We start from the raw sequence: 27,635 nt of genomic DNA, 5'->3' as shown, positions 1-27,635 counted from the left end.
TCTTAAGCTATTTAGCAAGAAGAAAGGAAGATTGATTTCTCTGTTTTCTAGGAAATTCATCAGTAAATGAATATGGTAGACATACATGCAACTGAATCTCCCCTCACAGGTGATAAATTTCTGTAATATCAAAAGCATGTTCCTCCATTTACGTTTTAAGAGCTGAAATGGGAATTCCTTTTCTAAAAACAGAGATATCCATACCTGGGTTCCTGAGTATTATTTTCCATGATTCACCATGCCTTGGAAGTTCTGTGGCCTCAGCTATGAACAACTCAGTAACTGCAAACTTAATATCTCCAATCTCTACCTCTGTGCCATCAAAATATCTAGCAAAGGATTTTGTGATCCCTTTATGAAAACCATCAAATTTTTCGATGAATTTGAGCCATCCAGCCTTCTGCAACATTTCCTTGAGCTGTGGGTATCCTTCCATATACTTTTCTCCTACCGGTTCTGATCTGACAATGAGCCCCATGCCTTCTACTACGCAAAATTCAACCTTAAGAATTACCCTTCCTGGTTTATGAAATGGACTGACTGTGAATATGGTGAAAGGAACTGCGGGTTTGCATGAAATAAGTAGATGGTAAGGGTTTTGGAGAAACGTGGAAAAGTATGTCGCGTCATTGTTATGACCGTTAAAAACAATGAGGGAGTTAATTATGGACCGTTATGTGATGGAATATGGAGGATGTGGGGGATATGCAGTACGATAGAGATTGCAATCAAATCAAATGATGATATGTCAAGGAAACATATGAATGCCCATATGATACATGCTTTATGTTCTAACCTTTCTATTTAAAATAAATTTTTTCACTTTACCTCTTAGAACTTAACCTTTTCGTTTGTTGTTTTCTTTGATGTTGATCTGTAGATACCCTTTTTGGCATATCAGTCTTCAAAAACAAGATTCTTCAATTCCCTACAATCATCATTTGTTTGGAACAGAGCTACGGAATGAGATATGGCTGCAGAATCAAATTAGTTGCGGAATGGAATTAGCTGCAGAACATGATAAAGATGAAATATGGCTATGGAACATGAATGTGAAATGAAATGAAAATGGAATATAACAGTGGAAGGGAATGAAAGTGAAGTGAGATGAAATGAATTTGCAGATTAGGAACTACAAATGAATGTAGCTTTATGTCACTACTTATTACAGAAAGAAAATAGGAAATATAGGATGTCAGAAATCTCTGATTTTCACCTTGTATTTCCTGTATAAGTAAGCCAATGAACTATTGGTTTTCAGATTTATATATATATATATATATATATATATATATATATATATATATATATATATATATATATATACAGGAAAAACTAAGTTAGTGGAGAAGAAGAATTCTTTTTCACCAACTTCATCTTAGTGTTATCTTGGAAAATTCTGACAAAATCCTCCCTTGAAATTGGCTTATGATATATCTTTAATCGATGACCATTAACAAGAAGAGGTACCTTTCTCTCATCTATTGTCGTTATTCTCACTACTCCATTATTAAAAACTTCTTCAATCTCATATGGCCTGAGCCAATGAGTTTGAAACTTCCCTTGAAAATCTTTGAATTATGAATCGAACAAAAGTGCCCAATCCCCTGCTTGAAACTTCTTCTCCTTGATATACTTATCATGCCATTTAGCTCTTTGCTGTTGGACTGAACTGTTATTTGAATTGCACCTTTTCTGATTTCATCAAGCTCATTGAGTTGCTCCAATCTATGTTTCTGTGCTTCTGATAAATCCAGTCCCAATTAATATGTCATCTTGAAGGTTCTGATTTGAAACTCTATAGGGAACAAGACTTGTTTCCCATAAACAAGCTCATAGGGAGTATGTCCTATTGTGTTCCTCCATGTAGTTTTGTAGGCCCATAAGGCTTCAGGAAGCCTTTCTTCCCAATCTCTTTTGCGTAGATGTACAGTCTTAGTGAGAATTCCTTCAATAACCTTATTGGTAGATTCAACTTGACCGTTTGCCTCTGGATGGTAAGGAGTATATTTCCTATATTTTATCTTGTATTCTTCCACAAGTATCTCCACCATTTTAAATGTAAATTGAGATCCTTGATCTGTCACAATTTCTCTTGGAACACCAAATGAGTGAAGATGTCCTCAAAAACAAAATTAACTATAGATTTTTCATTTGAAAAAGGTAATGCTTTAGCCTGTACCCATTTGGTGACATAATCAGTGCATACCAGAATATACTTCTTTTGCTTAGATGGAGGATTAATTGGTCCAACAAAATCCTAGGCCCATTTTTCAAAAGGTTCAATGAGTTGTAGTGGCATTTCATTTGAAGGAGCAGGTTTCCCTACCCTTTGGCAGCTGTCACACCTTTTGACATATTCTTTGGCATCTTTAAAGATGGAGGGCCAATAATATCCTAAATGAAGGATTTTATAGGCCGTCCTCTTGTCAGCAAAGTGTCCACCACAAGGTTCATCATGACATGCCTTAAGAATTTTGAGGCATTTGATCTTCTCAAACACATCTTCTGATCATGAGATCTAGACCTATTTTATACAATTCATTAGTAATCCATGAGTAACTTGCACTTGTTTGAATGATTTTTCTTTTCTCCTTAGGAAACAAATGTGAAGGTAATTTTCCTGTGACCAGGTAATTAGCAATATCTGCAAACCAAGGGGTTTGAGTAGCTACTACGAAAAGATATTCATCAGGAAATTTATCTTCAATTGGAGTGTCATCTTTGATATTTTGAATTCTAGACAAGAAATCAGCAACTGTGTTTTGTTTTCTAGGTCTATCTAAAACAGTGATGTTCAATTCTTGTAGGAGTAATAACCATCTTGTAACTCTACCATTAGTAATATGTTTATTCATTAAGTACCTAATTGCAGAGTGATCTGTATGAACAAAGGTTTCATAGCCTATTATGTAATGTCTGAACTTGTTGATAGCATGAACAATGGCCAAGAATTCCTTTTCAGTTACAATGTAATTTAACTCATTGGGAGTCAAATTCTTGCTTGTGTAATAGATGGCATAAGGGATCAAATATTTTTGTCCTAATATAGCTCCCAGAGTTGTATCTGAAGCATCTGTTGAAATATGAAAATGTAGTTTCCAATTTGGACCTCTTAAGATGGGTGCTTCATAGATTTTTTCTTTCAATGTCTCAAATGCCAACTGGCAATTGGGATTCCAATTCAATTCACAATCTCTGGTAAGCAATCTGAAGAGTGGGGATGCTAGTTTAGTGAAATTTTCTATAAACCTTCTATAGTATCTTGTGAATCCTAGAAAACTTCTAACATCATTTTGACAACTTGGAATTGATAATTTAGAGATGAATTCAACTTTAGATTTATCAACCCTAATTCCATCTACTGAAATGTGATGTCCTAAAACAATCCCTTCTGTAAACATCATAAAACATTTTTCATGGCTTAGTGAAAGGTTTTCTTCCTTACATATTTCAAGGACCTTTTCCAAATTTTCTAAAACCTCTTCAAATGTATTCCCATAAACTATAAAGTCATCCATATATACCTCTACACAATCATGTATTATATCAGAAAAAATTCCTAGTACTACTCTTTGGAATGTTGAAGGTGCATTGCACAATCCAAAAGGGAGTACTTGGTAGGCACAAGTTCCCCATGGGCAGGTGAATGTGGTTTTATCTTGATCTTCAGGTGCTACCTGAATCTGATTATAACCACTAAAGCCATCCAAAAATGAGAAATACTTCATACCTGCCAATGTATCTAACACTTGATCTATAAAGGGCAAATGAAAATCATCTTTCAGGGTAGCTTTATTCAATTCTCAATAATGAATACAAACCCTCCATTAACCATTCTGTTTAGGCACAATCACTAGAGGAGAAACCCACTAGCTATCTGAAATCGGGTAAATAAAGTTTACATTCAACAATTTTTGCAACTCTTCTTTCACAATTTCCCTAAGATTTGGATTCACCCTTCTTTGAGGTTGTCTGATAGGTTTACAATTTTCCTTAATGTAGATGTGATGTATACAAGTCTTAGGACTGATACCTTTCATGTAAGTGTATTCCCATGCATATGTAGAGGAATGTTGTTGTAAAGTTTTGATTATCTTTTCCTGTCGTGATTTTTCCAAATTATTGTTTATGTTCAATGTTTTCCCTGGAAAGATTTCAACTGTAGAGCTACTAAATTCTTCCATATAATAAACATATATCTGCCTAGATGAAAAATATTCAATATTGGATTTTTATTGAAATTGATCATGTTCATATTCTGGAGATGATTCAAAATTTTCAATTGTATTTAAAATTTGACTATCTTCACTAATGGTTGAAATAGTAAAGAGAGGATGAAGATCATTTTCATCATCATTCCATTCCTTGTCATCTATCTCTATGATTGTTCTTGCTGGAGGATATAGAGTGAATTTCTTAGTTGAATTACCATCACAGATATACATATCACCAGATCTACAGCGAATAAAAGCATCATCTGTAACCAACCAAGGTCTTCCTAAGATAAGTGGATGTCCTCCTACATTGCTCTTTCGGGGTAGGATCATAAAATCAACAAGGTACTCCCAAGAGTCTAAGGACACTGAAATATCTTCTAACACACCATCTGGTTTGATTTCAGATCTATCTACCAATTGCAATAATGTAGGTGTATAAAGAAGATTGGGAAGTTTGAGATGTTCCATGGTTTGTTTGCTCATGATGTTTATTGCTGCTCCTAAGTCAATCAGTGTATTCAGGATTTCAACACCATTGATATGTGTTTTTACTACGGGACTTCCTGGATCTATATATTTTTGTATGGCAATTTTTCCCATCATTATGTTTGCTATTTTTCCTGCTCGCTGAATTCTTTTTACTTTTTTTGTTTTTCTTCCTAGTTTTTTCATGCTCAATTCTTTATTATTTTAGCTAGAATTGGGATCTCCTTAATGGCTTTTAACAAAGGAATTTTGATACAGACATTTTTCAATTCATCTAGAAAATCATAATTAGGCAAAATAATATGCTTTTCTACCCTTCTATCAACTTGTAACCTTTTTGGAAAAGGAGGTGTAGAAGTGGATACTGGTTGTTTCTCTTGTTGCTCTATGATAGGAGTTGAGTTTATTGGTTCTTTCTATTTTTTATTTTCAGTATTCTGGTTTTGAGGAGATGTTCCTTCAAAACATTTATTTTGTTGTGGAGAATCTTCCTCGGAATTGTCTTGTTCTTGAATAACCATAGAAGGCTTTTTCTTTTCTAATATCCTACTAGATCTCAATTGGACATCATTGAGATCTAATGGATTGATCATGTAAGTTGTAAGTTGTTGTCCTTCCACCATATAGGTATTTTAAGGATTTTTATTGTTGGGGTTAGGTAATGGTTGGGCAGGTAACTGATTTGGTCTCTGTGGAAATGGTAGTGAAAGTTGAGGATTTTGGTTTTGAAGTTGGGGCTGTTGATTTTGTGGAGGAATTTTTTGGGGAGGATAGTTTGGATATGATGGAGGATATTGATAATATGGAGAGAATATTCCATAAGGATTTTGCATTCCTTGATCCCAAGGTTGAGTTTGAGATTGAGATTGAGGCCAAGGTTGCTGCCAAGAATTCCAATTTGGAGGGGGATGCATATACATTTGGTTGTTGAAACTCTGGTTTTGTTGCCCCTGCCAAGGTCTTCTAGAGACAAAGCAAAGAGATTCTGTTGGATTCGAAATTGTTTCCTCTTGAAAAACAGCCTTAAGACTAGGAATTGAAGGACAACTTTTGGTCTCATGGTTTTCTGAACAAATCACACAAGTATTTATGAGTTTTGCATCCAGAGGGAATTCTCTTAAAGCATGCTTCTTTCTGCATTTAGGACAAAAAATAGCTAAAGCATCAGTCTTGGCTTTCTGCTTGTTTTCTAACTTAAGGGTGTCTATCTATTCATTAAGGCTCCCTAGAATATCTATTTTAAATTCATCAAGAATGTTTCCAATTTCTGCCCTACTCACTGATCCAGTTGCAGATTTATTCACTCTAACTAGAGAAGGATCTCTTGGACCATTCCTAGTTTTGGACTTTCCTATTGAGAGATGAACACATAATTCTCCAATGTCACTTAATGGTAGTTGAGAGACATCTCCCTTCCCATCATGTTAAGGATATCTATCCACTCATCTCTATTGGCTTTTAATAAATGATCTTTTAAAGTATCTTGATCTAAGTTATCCATTTTTGCTCTTTTTAAATTATAGTTGAATCTTTCAATTAAATCCTCCAAATTTTCATCCTCTCTTTGCATCATTTTGAATGCTTCATCTCTGTGATTGATAGGCATGCAATAATCCAAATACTTGTCCAGAAACACTTTCTTCATGTCATTCCATGTTCTAATAGACTGAGTGACTAATCCCATGAACCATTTTAAAGCAGCTCCTTTCAACATTGAAGGAAACAATTTGAGTTTTTGAGAGTCTTGTAAATAATCATAAGTTTTGCACAAGACTTCAAATTCAAATAAGAAGGTTTCAGGGTCTTCACTTTCTAATCCATGAAAACATGGGAGGACAGAAGGCGAGATATTTTTCATTGTGGCATCTATTTCTTCATCAAATATAGGGAATCCAAAAGAATTATCAACTTCCCTATTTCCTCTACCTCTTCCATTATTTCCTCTACCTTCTCCAGTATTTCCTCTACCTCTTCCTCTACCTCCTCCTCCTCCCAATAATGAAAATTATCCATCATCTCCTTCTTCTGCCATTATAGTTTCTTCAGAGTTAGTATAAGATTCAACCTACAAGGTTAATTGCTCTTCCTCTGGTTCCTCTATTAATGGTATGTGGAAGAAAGCCTCTACTTATTCTTCTCCACTAGGTATTCTTAATTCTTCAACTAAGATATGTTCTCCTGTAGAGGTGAAAAAGGCTACTCCTTCTGTTGGAGATCCAATATTTTCTTCCTCTAGGACTACCTCAGTAGATGAAGTAGGAGATCCTCTTGGTTGAATTTCTAACCTTAGAACTTCAGGAGGTCTATGGCTAGGAATATGAGCTTGAGATGGAGGTATATCTCTTCTTAGTCTTGGTGGAGTAGGTGGTGTTGTAGGAATTGAACTCCTGCCTCTAGCTATGAATCTACCCCTAGAGCCTCTTTCTCTACGCATATCATTTTTTTTTAATGTAAGAGATCAGGTTACCTAATTACACTTCCTTAGAAACGGTGCCAAAATGTTTAGTCAATTTAGTGTCCTAAATTGCTTGCATGAATTATCAACTGAGGTTTGTAGATTGATGAAGTGTGATGCACTATATGTGCTTAGTTAACTTTTCTCTTACTTCCTTGTTTTGTATTTTTATGTTTGTTTTGGGGTTTTTTCTTATTTTATGTCTAAGAATATACAATCTATGAGAGATTTACATGGATCTAATGAGTTTTAAAGGAAAGGAAAGGTTCCTACATTAGTCTAATCTCCTAAAAATGGACCAAGAACCATTTTAACTAGTTAGAACCTAATAAGAAAAACAAAGAATCTATCTTATCCTACCATTTAGTCCTAATCCATGGATCTAATTCTTAAAACCAAAAGTGATATTAATGCAGAAGGTGATTTAGTAATTGCATTCATTTAACCATTCAATTTTGGAATATGATAGAATCAATCTTCTTGAAATGATTTTTTGGAATGTCAAGTGATGCAACTAAGTAAGGACCTAAAGCAGAAAGGAAAAGATAACATCATGTAAAACTAACAATGTACTGAGTAAGCTCAATCACTGCATGGAATATATATTTAACCATTTAAGATAGAATTATCATCATTTTGAAATGGTTTTGAGAACATATATTAATACAGCTAATTGACAGTTCTATGCTAAGAAAATGAGTAACAAAATAGTAAGAAACTAGCAACTGTGTATTCTTATTACTTCATTCTTCATTCAGTCATTTTTCATACAATATCTCAGAAGAACAAGACTGCACAATTGTAATTTTATCTTTACACTATTGGTTACAAACTGAAATGAAATAAAATTAGAGGAAACAGACTTGTAGAAAATAGAGTAATAGAAATTAAATTGAAAGCAACAAGTGAAAAACCTCCTTCAGTGCAGGGGCCCTCTGCAACTGATGTGGCTGGATGCTAGCTAGTTAAAGATGCACTTTTAAACCACCATTCACAAAATAGAGTTTGTATTATGAACAAAAACGAAGTCTGAATATAGAGTATTAACAAAAGCATGTAATTCCTTCTAGCTTCTACCCCTTCTCGGTTTCATTCAACCAATATTTATAGGAAAATAACATAACATTCTAAGAGAAAATATTGGTAATCGAAATCTATCATGACTGTTTGTAAGAAAAACATGCTACAAGTGGCTTAATTTGAATTTTAATGAGACTGTTTAACTTCTGATCAGCTACAGGTGGCTTAATCCGAATTAACTCCTCAACTTTTGATCAGCTATAGGTGGCTTAATCCAAATTAACTCCTCAACAGAACTGTTAGACTCTTGATTAGCTACGAAAGAGAAAATCAAGAGTCCTACTGCTACTGGATAACGTATTTGACTCCATCTTTGACCATGACTTTAAGCATGCCTTTCTGTCGATCTGGACCAAGTGAGTAGGATAGAATCCATGTGGAGATGATTCTGGAAATGCCCATGTGGCCCAGTTCTCTATTTGACACATGTAACCTGCCAAACCATGAGATAGCTACGAAACCCACAATTAGCTACAGAATAGGTTGCGTTCTGTAGCTAATTTGCAAAAATCTATTAAAATAGCAAGAACATGAAAATATAATATGGTGATCATTTTAATGCTTACTTGAGACAAAACCTATCATTTATCATTGAGTGGATCTGTAGTCTTATGAGGAAACGAGAGAAAAAGGTGAGAACAGATGTCAAAGGGAAGGTAATTCTGAGGTTCAACAGCTCGCACCACAGTTTTGTGGACCCTTCAGTATCATTGAGAGGATTGGTCTAGTAGCTTATCGAATTGCACTACCTTTGACAGTGAAAGTCCATGATGTTTTCCATGTATCATTTCTTAAGAAGTATGTTAAAGATGTTGATCATATGATTGACTGGTGTGTATTACAGGCGGAACCAGATGGAGAATTCCAGCTAGAACCTCAGTGTATATTGCAAAAAAAGGTGTTCATGCTCCAGAACTGAGCAATCGAGCAAGTTAAAGTGCAATGGAAGCACTCTGGGCATGATGAAGCTACATGGGAGATGGTGGATCAGATGTGGGCTATGTATCCTTCCTTGTTTGCCGATTGAGGCAAACCAGTTTTGGCTTGGTGTTTTGGTGTGATTTTGGTATATGTTCTGGTATATCTTTTGATGATTTTTCTATATGTACATATGTATATGGATGTAAATATCGCCACGAGCTATGTTATAAATATCCAATAAGCGGTATGGGTGTGATGTCATTATGATGTCATCTTATTATGTTGTTATGGTGCTTTGCTTTTAGCAGGGTGATCATTGTAAATACTACATTGAGCTATGTTATAAAGCTCCATGAGTAGTATGTTTTATTTTCAGTGGTTTTTGTTGAGGTCTTGGTGTGGTCTAACACCGAGGAAGGTGTTCCCCAAGGGGGAGGGTTGTATAACAACCCTGGTGAAAATTCCATGTAATAAAAGTTAATACAGGCAAAATCAATAACCACAGTTGATGGGACACTTATTCCAAGCTGAATGTTGGGCAAGACATCCTAGGGGGTGTTCATTTGATTTTTTATGGCTAAGGAAATTGGCAAAGGAAATGGCTAAGGCTTTGGAAAGGAAAAATGGCATTTTTGGCACATTTATTTATGAAAATAATGGAAATTATGAGAAAAGGTAGGTGAAATGTCACAGGTTGCATGTGAGGAGGAAATTGAAGGAAAATAATGGAAAATGAAGAAAATAGAGGCCTCATTCATAAAAAGGCTTCTGAGGATCAATTGGTAACCTTTTGTCAGTTGAGTTTTGGAGCTCTCTCATTATTCTCTCTCTCTCTCTCTCACACACACTCACTCTTGGATGCTTAGAGTTTCTTGGAGAAATTTTGGCATTGGAGCAAGAAAGGAAAAGAAGGCAAGAGGAAGAAAAGATCAAGCAGGGAAAGATAGGATCAAGTAGCTACATCATGATTCATTGCATGTATCAATTTTCATGTGTATTTTCCTTGCTAGATTTGGCATGCATGGTATTTCATGTGGTCCTTTGCTATTGTGGCATGGGTTTTTCCAGGTGTAACCGTGTTTTTAGCCTAGCCTTTCCATTTATGGATAGCCATGGTGTGATGGGGTTCTCATGTTTTAGTTGAGTTGGATTTCCAAATGGATTCAAAGTAGAGTGGGGTGGATCTCTGAATGATAGAGCACATGGCCTAGTGGTCCCTGAACTAGACCGTGGATCATGGTAAAGCCACTAAACTAGTGACCCCTAAGCTAGAATGTGGGTCGCGATCAAGGTAGGATTGTGTTGCCTCAGTGGGCCTAGGAATCCTTGTCGGTGAATGGCAGGATATACAGTAAAGCTAAGACGTGGTTTTCTCTCTATTGGGCCTATTAATCCTAGGTTTGGGATATGCGATAAAGCCTAGAGAGTGGGTCTTAGTTTAGGGCCTGGTGATTCGGGTTTGGATTGCAGTAAAGCCTAAGAGGCTAGGAAATAGGAAAATTCCTCATGGTGTAGGTGGAGAAATCCAGTGGCATCCATGCTTGTTTGGCCTAGTGATCAGGTGGAGATCACTGTAAAGCCTGTTATGATGCGTTCATTTTGTTTTCCTAGTGATCCGAGATGGATTATGGTAAAGCTTGGTTTTCTATTGATGAGGGTGAGGTAGTTTAGCCTTGGTATGCCCTGGTGGTTCTTTTGTTTTGGGTCGCACATTCATGCTTGGAATATCGAACAAGGGTGAATGGTTGAAGAGAGATTTGGATCAACCATTCTATGGTCGGGTGGAACGTGGAAGTCCCATCTCGGGTTTGGAAATTGTATCATTAATGAAAGGTTATTTCTCCTCATATTTCTATGAGCATTTTGATGGATTATATGTGGTCTATATGGATGTACTTTCATGAATATTTATGTTGTTATTATGCTAGTTATAGGTGTGTTTTATGACAACTATGTATGGCTCTCAACATGTTTTTTCTTGTAAATGAATGAACAATGTATATATGACCTAATGGATGTAATGATAGTTAAAGTGATAAGGAAACAATGCTTCATGGTGAATCTCAGATAAGTATGAGACACATATGCTTAATTTTGTTGTTTACACATGTAGGTTACATGATGATGATATGTTTGACGAAATGCATGGCATGGCTAGTAGGGATCTGATTAAGGTCTTGTTCAACTTATTGCTTTTACATCATTGTTTCCCAACTCTTTTATTGTTCCTGAGTTATCATTCCATTCTAGGCAGTGACCTGGGTTGTGGGCCTGAAAAAGTGTCTCAAATCTTGAGGTCACTGGCATATCATTGACAAATTTAGTCTCTGGTCATTGGTAGCAAGCCTATGAGAGTGACATTGGGTTTCTAGATGCTCTCTTGCCTATAGAATAGGAGAAACTAAGGCCTAAGATGTCCAGATCATCAGTGGGACCCAGGGACAAGATGTTTGAGTGGCTGACATGTCTCTAGAGGGTTTTGTTGCTAATGTGGATAGGTTGGTTGTTGTGCTCCATCGATTCCACTTCCTTAAGGTCACATTGGAGGTCTAATCCAATCATAGTAGCCTCTCGTCACATGTTTACCCGATTGGCATGGTTACTTGGGTATATGTGGGAGGAGGGTAGAGCAGTTCTAGCCACAACAACTCAAAACAAGTGGAAAGTATATCATATGGATGTGAAATCAACCTTCTTGAATGGAATTCTAGAAGAAGAAATCTATGTAGCAGCCTCCAGGTTATGAAGTTGAAGGTAAAGAAGATAAATTTTATAGGTTGAAGAAAGTGCTCTATGGACTCAAGCAAGTGCCTAGATCTTGGTATAGAAAAATTGATAGTTATATGATCAAGAATGGATTTTGCAAAAGCAACATTGAGCCTACCTTGTATACAAAGGTAAATGAGCATGGACAAATTTTGATTGTTTGCTTATATGTTGACAACATGATTTATACAAGTGATTTTGAGTTGGATGAATTTAAAGTAGCCATGATGAAAGAATTTGAAATGACAGATCTTGGTCTCATGAAATATTTTCTTGGCATAGAAGTTGAGAAATATGAAAAAAAAATTATTTGTCAAAATAAATATGCTAGAGATTTGCTGAAAAGATTGAGGATGGAAAATTGCAAACCTGTCCCTACACTAGTTGCAACAAGTAAAAATTTAAGCAAGGATGATGAAGTATCAGATGTCAATCCAACTCTATTCAAAAGCTTGGTTGGCAACCTCATGTATCTCACAGCTACTAGACCAGATATTATGCAAGGAGTAAGTCTGATTTCGAGATTTATGGAGACTCCAAAAGACACACATTAGAGAGCAGGAAAAATAATTTTGAGATACATATCAGGAACTAGAAATTGTGGCATAATGTATGCTAGCATAGAGAAGAAGGATTTGATTGGGTACACATATAGTGATTCTTCAGGCAGTTTGGATGATAGGAAGAATACTTCTGGTTATGTGTTCCATCTTGGTTCAAGTGTGATTTCATGGGAATCTAAGAAGCAACCTATTGTGACACTTTCGTTAGCATAAGCATAATATGTAGCAGCAACATCAACATCATGTCAAACCGTGTGGTTAAGAAGAGTATTTGATGGACTCAAGTAGAAACAACAAGGATCAACAACAATATATTGTGACAACACCTCAGCGATTTCACTATCCAAGAATAGTTGTTTCATCAAAAGAGCAAGCATACTGATACTCGATATCACTTTATTAGAGAACTTGTGAGCAATGGATAAGCTCACTTGAAGCCTTGTAAATCTAGTGATCAATTGGTTGATATATTTACTAATTCATTAGGAAAAGATGTGTTTGAGTTTCATAGAAAAACTTGGGCGTTGTAAGCCTCCATAAATATTAGTTGCCCTGCAATCTAGGCTAGCTTTAAGACTCTGGTACTCGCAACCTAACTGGTATTTGTTGCGTGTAATCATTGCCTAGCTTTTTCTACTGCGTGTCCTCCATCGGTGATGGCACCCTCCATGGGGATTATTAAAATAGCATTATTTAAAATATTTTTAAAATTTTAATTTTAATAAATATAAAATATTAACATTAAAGTAAAGAAAGTTTTAAGAAAATGTTAAATGCTAATAGAAAACATGCATTATTACATACCATGAATCAAAGTAAATTTAAAATAAAATCTCTACACAAAACCCAAGAATGACAATTAAGAAGGAAAATTGTCAAATATATAACCTTAGAAATCTTCCCATGTTTATAAATATCACTTTATATTATAGAATGGAGGTTAACTTAGATATGTTAAGCCTACTATAATTATCATTAAGAAATACATACTACACAACTTCTACTTCATATTTTGCTATAATAGGTTATAGTACCTATTATGCAGGGAGCCGATACAATCCATAAAATATTTGTGGCTTTGGGGGTGCCACACATAATACCCAACACTTAGCCTTCTCCCACAATATGAACATAGCAACAACTCCCCCAAATCCAATCCCCATTCCGATTGCCAATGCAAACAATGACATTTTTTCATTTACATGACTCAACCATTCCACTTTAACATGATTACTCTTACTAGTGCTATTACCTTTTGTTATAGGATTTTCCCTTTGATTGCTACATGAATCTAATGGACACCCCCGTAAGCATTTATTATTTTGGAATGAAGTTGCATCGAAAGTTGAAAATTGTGTCCCTGTTGGAATTGTCCCACATAGGCTGTTAGATGAAACATCCAATTTGTGCAACCAGTCTAGCTGAGAGAGTTCTTGAGGGATTGGTCCACTCAAATTATTTTTTGCCAGGTCCAACACCTCCAAAGTAGATATGTTACTAAGAGATTTGGGTATTGGGCCTTCCAAGTGGTTCCCAGATAAATTCAATGATCGCAAGCTCCTCAAACTTCCTATGCTTGTAGGTATTTCCCCTGTAAGATTGTTGTTAGACAAATCAAATGAAGTGTCATCCACATATGATATCCCAAATGATATTACTTCCATTGTTTTAATGTCTGGAATTGACAATATATTAGATGGTCCTTGACTTATTCCAAGCCAAGATACATTGAGTGCAAATCCCTGAAGTCCTTGAAGATCAATTGGAATTCTTCCACTAAATTTGTTGTTGGATAAATCCAAATAATTTAATTTAGTGAGATTTGTAATCCAATTAGGAATATCACCATGGAGATTGTTATAACCAAGTCTCAGAATAGCCAAATCATGAAAAAATGTGAGATGACTAGGGAATTCCCCTGTGAGTCCATTTTCACTTAAATCGAGCAGTTGAATGTTGGTACAGTTGGCCAAAGATGTGGATATACTGCCAGAGAAATTGTTAGAGTAGGCAGAGAAAATAACTAAAGAAGTGCAGTTGTTGATGCCCCTAGGAATTGGTCCCTCTAACTTATTTTTGGATATAACTAAGATCTTAAGTGAAAGCAAACTGCTGATACTATTAGGAATACTCCCTGATATACTGTTACTATTTATGTTCAAAGTGGTGAGAGATTTTAGTTGGCCAATGCTATATGGAATACATCCAACTAAGTTGTTTGCATATAAATTCATATATTGGAGAGATTGAAGATTCCCAATAGATTTTGGAATGATACCTGTGAGATTGTTGTTCTCAAATTGAAAAGACTGAAGCTTGCTCAAATTTGTAATGGTTTCAGGTATAACACCAATAAGCCTATTCAAACCTAAATCTGTTGGCATTATGATTCTAGTTTGGCTATATGGTACAGGTGTTGTACTTGATGGCAACTCATTCAAGTGGAAAAACTCTGACCAGGCTCTCAAAATGATGAAAAATAAGACGTTCGTAGGTGCATAGTTCAAAAGGTGTGGACCCGCAGGTACCCCGACCAAGAGGTGCGGACATACCCGCAGGTGCTCCATTCATAAGGTGCGGACCCTAGTTCACTCACTCCAATGCAGAGAAGTGCGCTCACGTGGGGTTTCTTATGTTTGGCCCGTGGTATTTAGCCCATCATTTATGATCCTATGGTTTTGGCCCGTGGTATAGCATCTAAATTATTGAGCCCCAGGTTTTTGTGTCCCTTGTATTAGTTCTCTATGGTTTTACTTCATGGTTTTAGTAAGGGCTTACCTATAAAAAGGAAAGGAGATCATTTGGCTAGTCACTTGTGAAATTTGAATATCTTAAGATCTGAAATATTGGGTTATCGGTTTCAAAAGGCTAGACCTAGATGAAGGTGAAATTAAAGGCGAATCTATTGAGAAGTCGTGATCTCTCGAGCGCATGATCAGATCTGTGGATCTGACTATCTATGGCACATTGGAGGACTGTTAATTTGGCCCTAATCAGAGGTTCGCAGGCAATCCACGGCGTGAGTGCGGAGGTATGCAGCAGAGCAAGAGACGCAGTGCGGGGGTCCGCAGCAAAGCAGAAGGCACTGGTGCGAGATACACAACATAGAAGAAAGCACGGTGTGGAGGTACGCAGAGGCACAAAAGGACCAGTGCGGAGGTACGCTGTCAAGCAGACAGTGCAGGTGCGGATCTGAGCTGTGGTATGCAGTTCAACAGAAGGAGTAGGTGCGTTGGTACGCAGAGCAGCAGAAGGACCAGGTGCGGATCTGCGCAGTCCAGGCACAGAAAAGCTGCGGATATCCGCAGGTTTATATTGGTGAAGTTGCGGGCTTGTTTTGAAATATCTGTTGGCTGCCTTTTATCTATTGCTGCAGTGTTCTGGGTTTAGATTACTGGTATTGGTTTTTTGTTTACAGAATTCTGAGAAGTTTGGGTGATTCATTGGATTAATTGTATAAGGAGATTGGTTGATTCACATGTACTTGATTATTTGATGTTCTTGGATCTAGTCTGAAAATTAATGAAAAGTGGTCCTTGAAAGGAAAGAAGTAGGGGGTTATAGCTCCCTTCCAGGAGAGACTGGAAAACGAGAGAGAGTTTTAGCTCTCTGCAGGTTGCAGCCTGCGTACTGGTAAAGGACTGCACCAGTACAAAATCATTGTAAAAGAAGTTTCTAATCGAAAGAAGATAGAGACATATTGCAGTAGGTGGTTTTCACCCACATTGGGTTTCCACCTTATATTTGGTGTTCTTTGGTGTGACTATCTGTTTTTCATTGTTCTTGTTCATTATTATATGGTACTGACATACAAGTTAATCATCAATATCTGAAGAATAATTTAAAGTATAAATCTGGATGGTATATTGAAAAGAATTTGATAATACTGATTCACCCCCCCTCTCAGTATTATTTCCAACAATTGGTATCAGAGCAGGTCCTTCAGAAGAAGCTTGATCGCTTGAAGGAAGATCGTCCATCATGAGCAACTACAAGAGGGAAGCATCAATCAGGCCACCGATTTTTGATGGGACAAACTTCGTATATTGGAAGGTAAGAGTTACTGCCTATCTTCAATCTCTGGGTACAGAAGTCTGGGACATCATAGAAACAGGGTATACTTTTCCATCAGCTACTCCTATAGATCCAGCTGAGAAGAAGAAATATGAAACAAATGCAAAGGCAGTCAATACTCTTCTAGGATGTCTATCTCAATCAGAATTCGTGAAAGTTATGCAGTATAAATCCGCAAAAGAAATATGGGACAAGATTGTTCTGAGCTATGAAGGAGATGATCAAGTGAAACGAGCAAAAGTTCAAACCCTCAGAATCCAGCATGAAAATCTCAAAATGTACAATGATGAAAGTGTTGCTAACTATTTTCTTCATGTAGATGAGATTGTTAATTGTATGAAAAATTTGGGTGAAGAAATAAAAGAGGCTATTGTGGTTGAAAAAGTTCTAAGATCTTTGTCCCCTAGGTTTGAATCTAAAGTTTCTACAATAGAAGAAAAAGAGAATCTACAAAACCTTAAGATGTCACAACTACATAGAATTTTAACTGCTTATGAAATGAGGAAAGGAGGTCCATCAGATAAGAGAGAAGCTGCCTTCCAGGCTTCAGGCAAAGGAAAGTACTATGAGTCAGGACATGTGTCAGAAGAAGAAGAAGAATCAAATTTTGTCAGAAATCTTCAACGGGGTACTGGAAGATTTAGAGGTAAGTTACCTTTCATATGTTTTGCTTGTGGAAGAGTAGGTCACTATGCTTCCAAATGTCCTCATAAGGATAAGATTGACAAAGGGAAGGAACCTATTAGATGGAACAAGAAACAGAATGCAAATAAGAAAAGCTATTACACTCATGAAGATAGTGATGGAATATCAAATAGTGATGAAGATGAACGAGGTAATCACTATAAAATTTTAATGGCTTTTGAAGATGATGATTACATGGATGCTATAGATATGGATAGCTTTTATGAAGAAATTTCTAGTCTCAAGACATGTTTAGAAGAAAAGAATGTGATCATTGATACTCTACAATTTCAACTTGATGAAAAGGAAAAATTTCTTGAAAAGTTAGAATGTGAAATTGTTGGCCTTAGAAAAGAAATTGAGAAAACAAATGCTCTTAATCTTAAGTTTGTTAAAGGATCTGAAACTCTGGATGAAATTATCAATGTACAGCGTTCTCCACTAATCAAGACAGGTCTGGGGTATAATGGAGAAACATCTCAAACATCCACCTCAAAGAGTTATCTTGATGCAGCAAGGAGGTATGAGCAAAAGCCAAATGGAGATCACCAGGTAAAACAGGGACAATCCACCTTAAGAGTGAACAAAAACTACAATCAACCACAGGTAAGATCTTCTCAATTTGCCTCAAGAATGGATGACAATAGAAACTACAATCATATGGTTGGTAAATTTGATAATCACAGAAGTTTCTTCAATGGCCAATGTTTTTCTTGCCATAACTTTGGTCACAAAGCAGCTCAATGTGTTGCCTATAAGACAATCATGACTAGAGAAGCTCAAAAACAAAGAAGTATGACTGGGATTACAAAAAGGACCTATAACAACTTTTCGGCCCTTGAAAATGAAATTGAATGCTCTATTTGTAATAACTTTGGTCATGAAGATTCTGAATGCAGGAGCAGGTTTCGGCAGACAAAGGAACAGACCTCAAGCACCAAACGTGGAGACTAAAGGAACCACGACCAGAAATATGTGGGATAGCCTTTTATGCAGAAGGATAGGAAAATCAATGGTATATCGACAGCAGATGTTCGAAGCATATGACAGGTGATAAAGAAAAACTTGAATCATATACTACTTTAGAGAAGGGAAAGAAAGTTTCTTTTGGAAATGATACTCCTGCAGCCATAAAAGGAAAAGGCATTGCTCAATTAAAAGAAAAGGTCAAAGCTGGAAATGTTTTGTATGTTGATGGCTTGAAGCATAATCTACTGAGAGTCAGTTAGATGTGCGATCAAGGAACCGAGGTAATATTTCGATCAAATGGATGTAATTTTCGTGATCTTGATACAGGAGAAACAGTGATCAAAGGCAGAAGAACTCCAAATAATCTATACATATTTGAAGAAGGACAACAACAATGCTATTTGAGCAAGGATGATGAACACTGGTTATGGCACCAAAGGTTAGGGCATATAAGCTTTTCACAAATAAGGAAAGCATGCAAATACCAGGCAGTTCGTGGTCTTCCAGATATCAAAATTCCAGACAACACCATATGTAAATCATGTCAGTTTGGTAAGCAAACCAGAACTAACTTGCCTGAGAAGGAAGGATTAGCCAGCAGGCCTCTTGAACTAGTCCATACAGATGTATGTGGTCCATTTAGGACAAGGTCACCTCGAGGAGAAGAATACTTTATTTTATTCATTGATGACTTCTCCAGGATGGTTTGGTTAGGACTTATGAAGCACAAAGACGAAGCATTTGAAAAATTCAAATCATTCAAAGCCTTGGTTGAAAACGAATCAGATCACAAAATTAAGTGCCTCAGGTCTGACAGAGGTGGGGAGTTTACCTCAAATGAATTTTTCGATTTCTGTGAAGAACATGGAATAAGAAGGGAATTCTCTACAGCTAGGACTCCTCAGAAAAATGGAGTGGTAGAAAGGATGAATAGAACAATTCAACAAATGGCTCGTGCTATGCTTGATGAATCTGGAACTCCCACAACTTTCTGGGGTGAAGCTACATTTATTGCAGTTGTTATTCTCAACAAAACAAATGTTCGAGTGAACAGCACTCAAACTCCTCATGAGCTCTTGTATGGTGAGACTCCTTCAGCAAAGCATTTCAAAATTTTTGGGAGCAAATGCTATATTAAGAATAATGATGAACAACTTGGCAAACTTGAACCTAGAGCAGATGAAGGCATTCTTCTTGGTTATTCTCCCCACGGAAAAGCATATAAATGCTACAATAAAAGGCTTGGAAGAATTGTTGACAGCATTGATGTAGTCGTTGATGAAAAATGATACATTCCTAGGCAAGTAAATCATGAAAATATCGAAGAGGATGAATACTACCCTCAAATACAGACTGATGAAGAAGAAGAACCTCAAGAAGTACCAAAGGAACAGATAAGGATAGAAGAAAAGACTCCATCCAGGTACGTTCAGAAGAATCATCTAGAATCTTAGATTTTGGGGCAGAAAGAGGCAGGTGTACAAACAAGAAGAACAATTGCAGAAGCCTCAAGCTATTTGGCATTGCTCTCCTCCACTGAGCCACAAAATGTAAAAGAGGCATGCAAAGATGAATGCTGGGTCAAGGCAATGGATGAAGAACTTGAGCAGATCGAAAAGAACAACACTTGGGAGTTAGTTCCTAAACCAAAAGATAAGAATGTCATAGGGACAAAATGGATCTTCAAAAATAAGTTAAATGAAAATGGGGAAGTAATTAGAAATAAGGCCAAACTTGTTTGTAAAGGGTATGCTCAACAAGAAGGAATAGACTTTGAAGAAACCTTTGCTCCTGTTGCAAGACTTGAGGCCATTCGAATGTTCCTTTCTCTCTCAAGCTTTCAAAAGTTCAAAGTATTTCAAATGGACGTGAAATCAGCCTTTCTGAATGGAGACTTAGAAGAAGAAGTATACATTGAGCAGCCAGATGGTTTCATTCTTGGGAATGACCCAAATCTTGTATGCAGACTGAAAAAGCCCCTCTATGGTCTTAAACAGGCTCCAAGGGCTTGGTACTACCACTTGGACAAATATCTTCATCAACAAGGTTTTTCAAAAGGATCAGCAGATAGCAATCTTTATATAAAAATTGAAAATGACAAATTGCTAATACTTGTTGTGTATGTAGATGATATTATCTTTGGCAGCAATGAAGAAGCTATGAGTCAAAGCTTTTCCTTAGTGATGTAGAAAGAATTCGAAATGTATTTGCTTGGAGAACTGACATATTTTCTTGGTTTACAAATCCAAAAAAATGAAGATGGTATCTTTTTGTCTCAAACCAAGTATCTCAAGCAGATCTTGAAGAAATATGGCATGGAAGATGCAAAACCAATATGTACCCCCATGGTTACATGATGTAGCCTTAGTGCAAATGATGAATCAACAGCAGTGCATCAACCAACCTATAGATCTATGATTGGAAGTCTACTTTACTTGACAGGTACCCGACCAGACATTATGCATGCAGTGGGAATAGTTGGAAGATTTCAAGCAAATCCAAAGGAAACTCATCTTCAAGAAGTGAAGAGAATTTTCAAGTACCTCCAAGGAACTCAAAATTATGGCTTATGGTATCCTAGAGATACAGATCTCACACTTCATGCTTATATTGATGCAGATTGGGCCGGAAGCGTGGATGACAAGAAGAGCACAAGTGGTGGTGCATTCTTTATGGGTTCCAGATTAGTATCTTGGTTCAGCAAGAAACAGAGTTCGATTGCTTTATCTACAGCTGAAGCAGAATATGTGGCTGCTGCATCTTGTTGCACTCAACTTCTTTGGATGATGCAGACCTTATAGGATTTTCAAATCACTTGTACACCACCTATCTCCATCTTATGTGATAATACAAGTGCAATCACCATTTCAAAGAACCCAGTCATGCATTCAAAGACCAAGCACATACCGATCAAGTATCATATTCTTAGGGAACAAGTTCTTGAACAAAATTTCAAGTTGGAGTATGTTCCTTCGAAGGAACAAGTTGCTGATATACTCACCAAACCATTGCCCATGGAGACCTTTGAATACCTTAGGCAAAAGTTAGGGGTTGTTGATGCATCATCTTGTTGTTGAATCTCATCTGTACCAAAGATTGTTGGTTGTACGCAAGTCCATATGGGGTATACACGTACATTTTCTGGGTTGTGGATTGGTCGAAGATCGAATGGAACAGTTTCAGGGGAGCATATAATGCATTGTTGGCATTATGGTAGAAGATCTTGGAGGAAGTACAGAAGGAGATCATGGATGCTAATCTGAATATTGCTGCAATATGTCTCTATCTCTTTCATGGTCATTTATGGTGTTTGGTGGAGTATGGTTCTTCTTGCAGAAACTTCTTTCCTTTTGCAGATCTAGTTTACAGTCAAGGGGATCATGATCAGCAAAGCAAAGGCTTAAGCATGTTCTCAGGGGGAGCATAACCCTTTGCCCTTGATGTCAAAGGGGCAGAATGATGTTGAGGATCTTGAGGTTCCCATCAAGTTCAAAGGGGGAGATTGTTAGCATTATGATTCTGGTTTGGCTATATGGTACAGGTGTTGTACTTGATGGCAACTCATTCAAGTGGAAAAACTCTGATCAGGCTCTCAAAATGATGGAAAATAAGAGGTTCGTAGGTGCATAGTTCAAAAGGTGCGGACCTGCAGGTACCTCGACCAAGAGGTGTGGACACACCCACATGTGCTCCATTCAGAAGGTGCGGACCCCAGTTCACTCACTCCAATGCAGAGAAGCGCGCTCACGTGGGGTTTCTTATGTTTGGCCCGTGGTATTTAGCCCGTCATTTATGATCCTATGGTTTTGGCCTGTGGTATAGCATCTAAATTATTGAGCCCCAGGTTTTTGTGTCCCTTGTATTAGTTCTCTATGGTTTTACTTCATGGTTTTAGTAAGGGCTTACCTATAAAAAGGAAAGGAGATCATTTGGCTAGTCACTTGTGAAATTTGAATATCTTAAGATTTGAAATATTGGGTTATCAGTTTCAAAAGGCTAGACCTAAATGAAGGTGAAATTGAAGGCGAATCTATTGAGAAGTCGTGATCTCTCGAGCGCATGATCAGATCTGTGGATATGATTATCTGTGGCACATTAGAGGACTGTTAATTTGGCCCTAATCAAAGGTTTGCAGGCGATCCACGGTGTGAGTGTGGAGGTACGCAGCGGAGCAAGAGATGCAGTGTGGGGGTCCGCAGCAAAGCAAAAGGCGCTGGTGCGAGATACACAGCGCAGAAGAAAGCACGGTGCAGAGGTACGCATAGGCACAGAAGGACCAGTGCGGAGGTACGCCGTCAAGCAGACAATGCAGGTGCAGATCTGAGCTGCGGTATGCAGTTCATCAGAAGGAGTAGGTGCATTGGTACGCAGAGTAGCAGAAGGACCAGGTGCGGACCTGCGCAGTCCAAGCAAAGAAAAGTTGCGGATATCTGTAGATTTATATTGGTGAAGTTGCGGGCTTGTTTTGAAATATCTATTGGCTTCCCATTATCTATTGCTGCAGTATTCTGGGTTTATATTACTGGTATTGGTTTTCTGTTTACAGCATTCTGAGAAGTTTGGGTGGTTCATTGGATTAATTGTATAAGGAGATTGGTTGATTCACATGTACTTGATTATTTGATGTTCTTGGATCCAGTCTGAAAATTAATGAAAAGTGGTCCTTGAAAGAAAAGAAGTAGGGGGTTGTAACTCCCTTCTAGGAGAGACTGGAAAACAAGAGAGAGTTGTAGCTCTCTGCAGGTTGCAGCCTGCGTACTGGTAAAGGATTGCACCAGTACAAAATCATTGTAAAAGAAGTTTCTAATCGAAAGAAGATAGAGACATATTACAGCAGGTGGTTTTCACCCACATTGGGTTTCCACCTTATATCTGGTGTTCTTTGGTGTGACTATTTGTTTTTCATTGCTCTTGTTCATTGTTATATGGTACTGACAGATAAGTTAATCATCAATATCTGAAGAATAATTTAAAGTATAAATTTGGATGGTATATTGAAAAGAATTTGATAATACTGATTCACCCCCCCTCTCAGTATTATTTCCAACAAAATCCATAGACAAAAGGTTGCTCAAATTACCTAATTGAAATGGCATACTCCCTAACAATTTATTGTTGCTTAAGTCTAGGTATTCTAGTCTCTGCAACAACCCCATTTCAATTGGTATTTCCCCACTCACATCATTATCATACAAGTCGAACCCCGATAATTGAGTACAATTGCCCAGAGATGGAGGGATCTGACCACTTAGTAGGTTGCGTTCAAGGTGAAGAGAAGATAGGCTTCCTATTGAACCCAAAGTGGAAGGGATTGGACCAGTGAAATAGTTGATTCCGAGGTAAAGAGAGGCCAGGCTTTTTATTGATCCCAAAGTGGAAGGGATTGGACCACTGAAATTGTTGGATCCGAGTGACAATTCTCGGAGGGAGGTGCAATTGCCGAGAGAACTTGGAATAGTGCCGCCGAGATTATTATTGATGCTCAGGTCCAGATGCTCCAACTTGACTAGACGACCAAACTCTGCTGGTATGGTCCCTCTGAAGCTGTTCCATGAAAGTTCGATCCATTTAAGGCTTGTGCAGTTACACAATGCTTCCGGAATCGGTCCTCCTAAAGAATTCCAGCTGAGATCCAGTATTTCCAAAGCTTTAAGATGCCCAAAATCGGCTGGAATTCCTCCTGTCAAATGATTACCAGAAAGATTCAGCGTATGCAACAAGGAGAGGTTGCCAAGAGATGCCGAGAGGGTACCTTCAAACCCAAATGCAGGATTAAGAAGAGGTACAGGAACAGAGAGTATAACAGCCACAACTCTTCTGGTGTGTTTCCTGCAGGTAATACCATGCCAGGAGCACACCTCCTGCGAGTTCTCCGGTGTCCAGTTGGACAGCTTTCCAGTTGGATCTGATTTTATCTGCTTTTTAAAAGCCAGAAGGGCTTCCACATCCCTTTTCTCGTGACGATCCATGGATGATCTGAATTCGTCGCTTTTCTCCTCCAGCAGAGCACGTCCATTAAAAGCAAATTCATCATAAGAAGAATCAATCTGATGATAACTCAATCCGTCCATGTGACCAGAGACATGATCACGAGAATGTAGCTTAAGATAATCAATAGTTGCTGCAGTGGCCACCATGATGAGGAAGCACGGTAGCATCAGAAGAACAGCGCATTTATGATCCATTGGTCCCTCGCTGAAACTCAATCGTCCTTCAAAAACTTAGTGAGTTGTATTGTTAGCCATATAGGTGTATATAAAGGTAGAGCAGTCCTCATACTCTCAATTCCTGCAGCAATGGCCGTAGAGAATGGGAGATAGAAAGGTGCAGGAAGGTTCGGGTATTGACTCGGAGTCATCGGAAATTTCATGAGAGAAGTAAGTGGCTACAGATGCCGTGAGTGGGTAAACCAGGAAATTTTTTTTTTTTTGTAAGCTTAGGTGGGACCTTCTCATTTTTTGAGATTTTACATGTCCGTTATTCACCCCATTTCCAGGGAGGGTAGCACAAGAATCGAACCCAAGATCTCCGGTTCGGTGAGACTTCATTTCCACTGCCATTGCCACTTGAGCTACCCCATGCGGACTGGTAAACCAGGCAATTTTCTACATGTGAGATTTTTTCAAAAATTTTCATTTTATTTTTTGATTTAATTGGTTCAGAATGTTTTAGCGATTCATTTCAAATTTAAATTCTTCATAATGAAAAGTATTTTAAGACTTTTGAGAGTGTTAATCTATTTATATAATGAAGAAGTCATGAGAGATGAGTGATTGGGTTGAATTTATAGTAATAAAAGTATTTAAGAATTTTTAAGAGTATTGAATCTATTTATATAATGAGAAAGTCATAAGAGATGGCGTGACTAGGTTGGAAAAAGAAAAAATGACTAGGTTAAATTTTTCATAATAAAAATATTTTAAAATTTTTGAGAGTATTAATCTATTTATATAATAAAGAAGTCATGAAAAATGGCGTGACTGGGTTGGAAAAGGGAAATGTGATAGAAATAGCCACAAAGAAACTCGATGTATTGCCTGCTGGTCGTGTTGGGGCGGTGGTCTTGGAGCGATAGGCCCGGAAATTGGCGAATGAAAGGTGAAGAGAGTTGCCGTATTGACTGCTGCTCGTCGTGGGGTGGCGGTCTTGCAGCGTTTGACGAGAAAATCGGCGTATTGAATGGGGATGGAAAGTTGAAGGAAAGTGAGAAGTCACCAGTCAAGTGATTATCTACCTTGATTATACAGTTTATATGACTTGCAAAAAATTGAAGTTTCAAATAAAACTAGCATTTGCACCTAATGTTGCAAAGGAAACGTCGTAAGGCATAGTGTGTGGAAGAATATTGAAATGTGAATGGGCTTTTGTGGGATTTTTTGAAAGCAAGGGTCGATGATTCCGAGTTTTAATTTGAGGAAGCCATGCTGAAAACCATTGAAATGGAATGCAAGTAGCCATAAATATCCATTGAACTTGTTTAGAGACCTTTGTTTGTAGTTGGTAAAAATTGTGTAGTTAAAGGTGAAGGTAAACGAATGAATCCACACGAACAACAATAGGGTATCCATATTGATTTGGAATCATTATTCGAACGGGAAATTAAATTAATATGAAGATATATTGAAAACATGTGTTATATTTATTAAAATCAATTGATTTTGTTAACAAAATATGTTAAAACCCATTGACAATGAATTGGTTGTGAGGACATAAACTATCAAAATGGTATTTGACCTTGAAACATAATTTTTTAAGTTTGAAATAGAAAATACAAATAGTGAATTGTAACATCCTTTTTTAAGTTTGAAATGGAAAATACAAATAGTTGTGAGGACATAAACCATCAAAATGGTATTTGATCTTGAAACATCATTTTTTAAGTTTGAAATGGAAAATACAAATAGTGAATTGTAACAGAAGAGGTTCGAGAAGGAATATAATATTCTAAAGAACATTGTGCTTGTCATTCCATATTTGAAGTTGTATCAAAACATGTTGGAGGCATCGAAGACCTGAAGAAGCAGTAATGGACCTGCAAAATGTATATTTTGTTAGAATTAGTAATATGTAAATCAGTTGTGGAAATTTATTAGTAATACTTTGCATGTGAGTTGTGTTAAAATGAATTTGGAATGAATGGAAATGAAGTTACCTTTGCCATGGGGATTTATATATTTTTAGTGGAAGATGCATGGTGAATAATGGAATATTGAACACCATTGGAGGTTTATGCGTAGTTGGAGATGAATTTTTTTCTTGCCATTCTACTTGTAGTTGCTTAGGTATGATATTTCTAAGTCCATGTGTCCTGTTGCAAAAGAAAGAAAATGTTAGAATGAGATGTATAGATAATATAAAGACATTCTAGTATTTTATTAATTATTAATATTGATTAAAGTTGGTTGTTGCTGAAAGATATGAAAAGTATGTTATGAAATAGAATGAGGTAAATAAATGGAGGAAACCTTTTTGTGATGTTAAAGTACGGGTTGGAGCAGATTATCTGGAGGCGGCATTGAACAAAGAATTTCTTCTGTGTGTTTTCTGCGAGTAATGTTTTTGTTGTTCTTCATCTTACTGTAACGATCGAAACTGAATGCGGGGCTAATCCGGATATCTTGTAGAGAAGGTACTCTTGAAATTGCTGTGAATGTGAGACTTTGACGTTCTATTTTTCGAATGCCAATTGTTGCTTTTGGAAGTGTCATACCTTGAGATTTATGTATGGTTAAAGCCCAAGCCATCTTCAGTGGAATTTGTGTACGCCCATTTCTTTTTACTGCTGGAATAGGCAAGTGAGTGGGGTTTCTTTCATCCCAAGGAGGCCTGATGTATTTGGGAAAATCTACAACAACAAATATTGGAATTTGTGGTGGTGCAGTTGATTCTTTGTAAAAGATGGTTACAATTTCTCCAAGGGAACCATTAACAAGTCTGGCTGAAACCCAAAGGTTGCAAGTCAACATAACGTTTTCACCATTGCATAGTAATACAATTCGTTCAAGTTGCTCATCTTCTGAGGAAATGTTGGAATATGTGTTGCCATCTTTAGCAATGGATCTTGCGATTGGAGTGTTTAGAGATTTCATCATTTGCTTATTATGGACCATTGTTTGAGCATTTGTTGGAAATAGATGCATGGAATCATGGAATGAACATATTTCTTCTTCTGATAAAAAGGAATTTGTGCGCGACATGAGTACATTGTAGTCATCGATTGTTGGATTTGCATCTCTAATTTTCTGGAGAATGTTCCTGAAAGTAACCTGTGCGATGTTGTCACCTTGTTGACGAAATATTGTGTCTAATGTGATGACTGTGTTGAAGGTGTTCCACAGTGCGCTTCCATGGCCCGTCCCTACATATAGAGGTATGTCTTTGATGGGTGGTAGTTGACTAAGATCACCAACCAATATA

The 27,635-nt window shown here is 37.2% G+C and overlaps 1 protein-coding gene across 1 annotated transcript in view; it reads right to left on the bottom strand.

Moving 5' to 3' along the window:
• LOC149200844 (uncharacterized) overlaps positions 1-24,424 on the bottom strand; it is a 44,066-nt gene extending 19,642 nt beyond the window's left edge. The window contains exons 1-2 of the mRNA XM_089401096.1: positions 23,280-24,424; positions 13,592-14,477 (exon numbers count right to left, since the gene is read on the bottom strand). Of these exons, the coding sequence (XP_089257222.1) occupies positions 13,592-14,477; positions 23,280-24,403 (2,010 nt within the window). The 5' untranslated portion in view covers positions 24,404-24,424. The remainder of the gene's footprint in view (positions 1-13,591; positions 14,478-23,279) is intronic.
• Positions 24,425-27,635: the final 3,211 nt, after the last annotated feature.

The sequence above is a fragment of the Pinus tabuliformis genome, chromosome 2_1 (genome assembly GCF_031772625.1).
Source record: "Pinus tabuliformis cultivar Carrire ecotype Pingquan chromosome 2_1, CPIR1, whole genome shotgun sequence".
Taxonomy (NCBI): Eukaryota; Viridiplantae; Streptophyta; class Pinopsida; order Pinales; family Pinaceae; genus Pinus; species Pinus tabuliformis.
The sequence above is the reverse complement of the archived record's forward strand: the minus strand, read 5'-3'. Positions and strand labels throughout refer to the sequence as shown.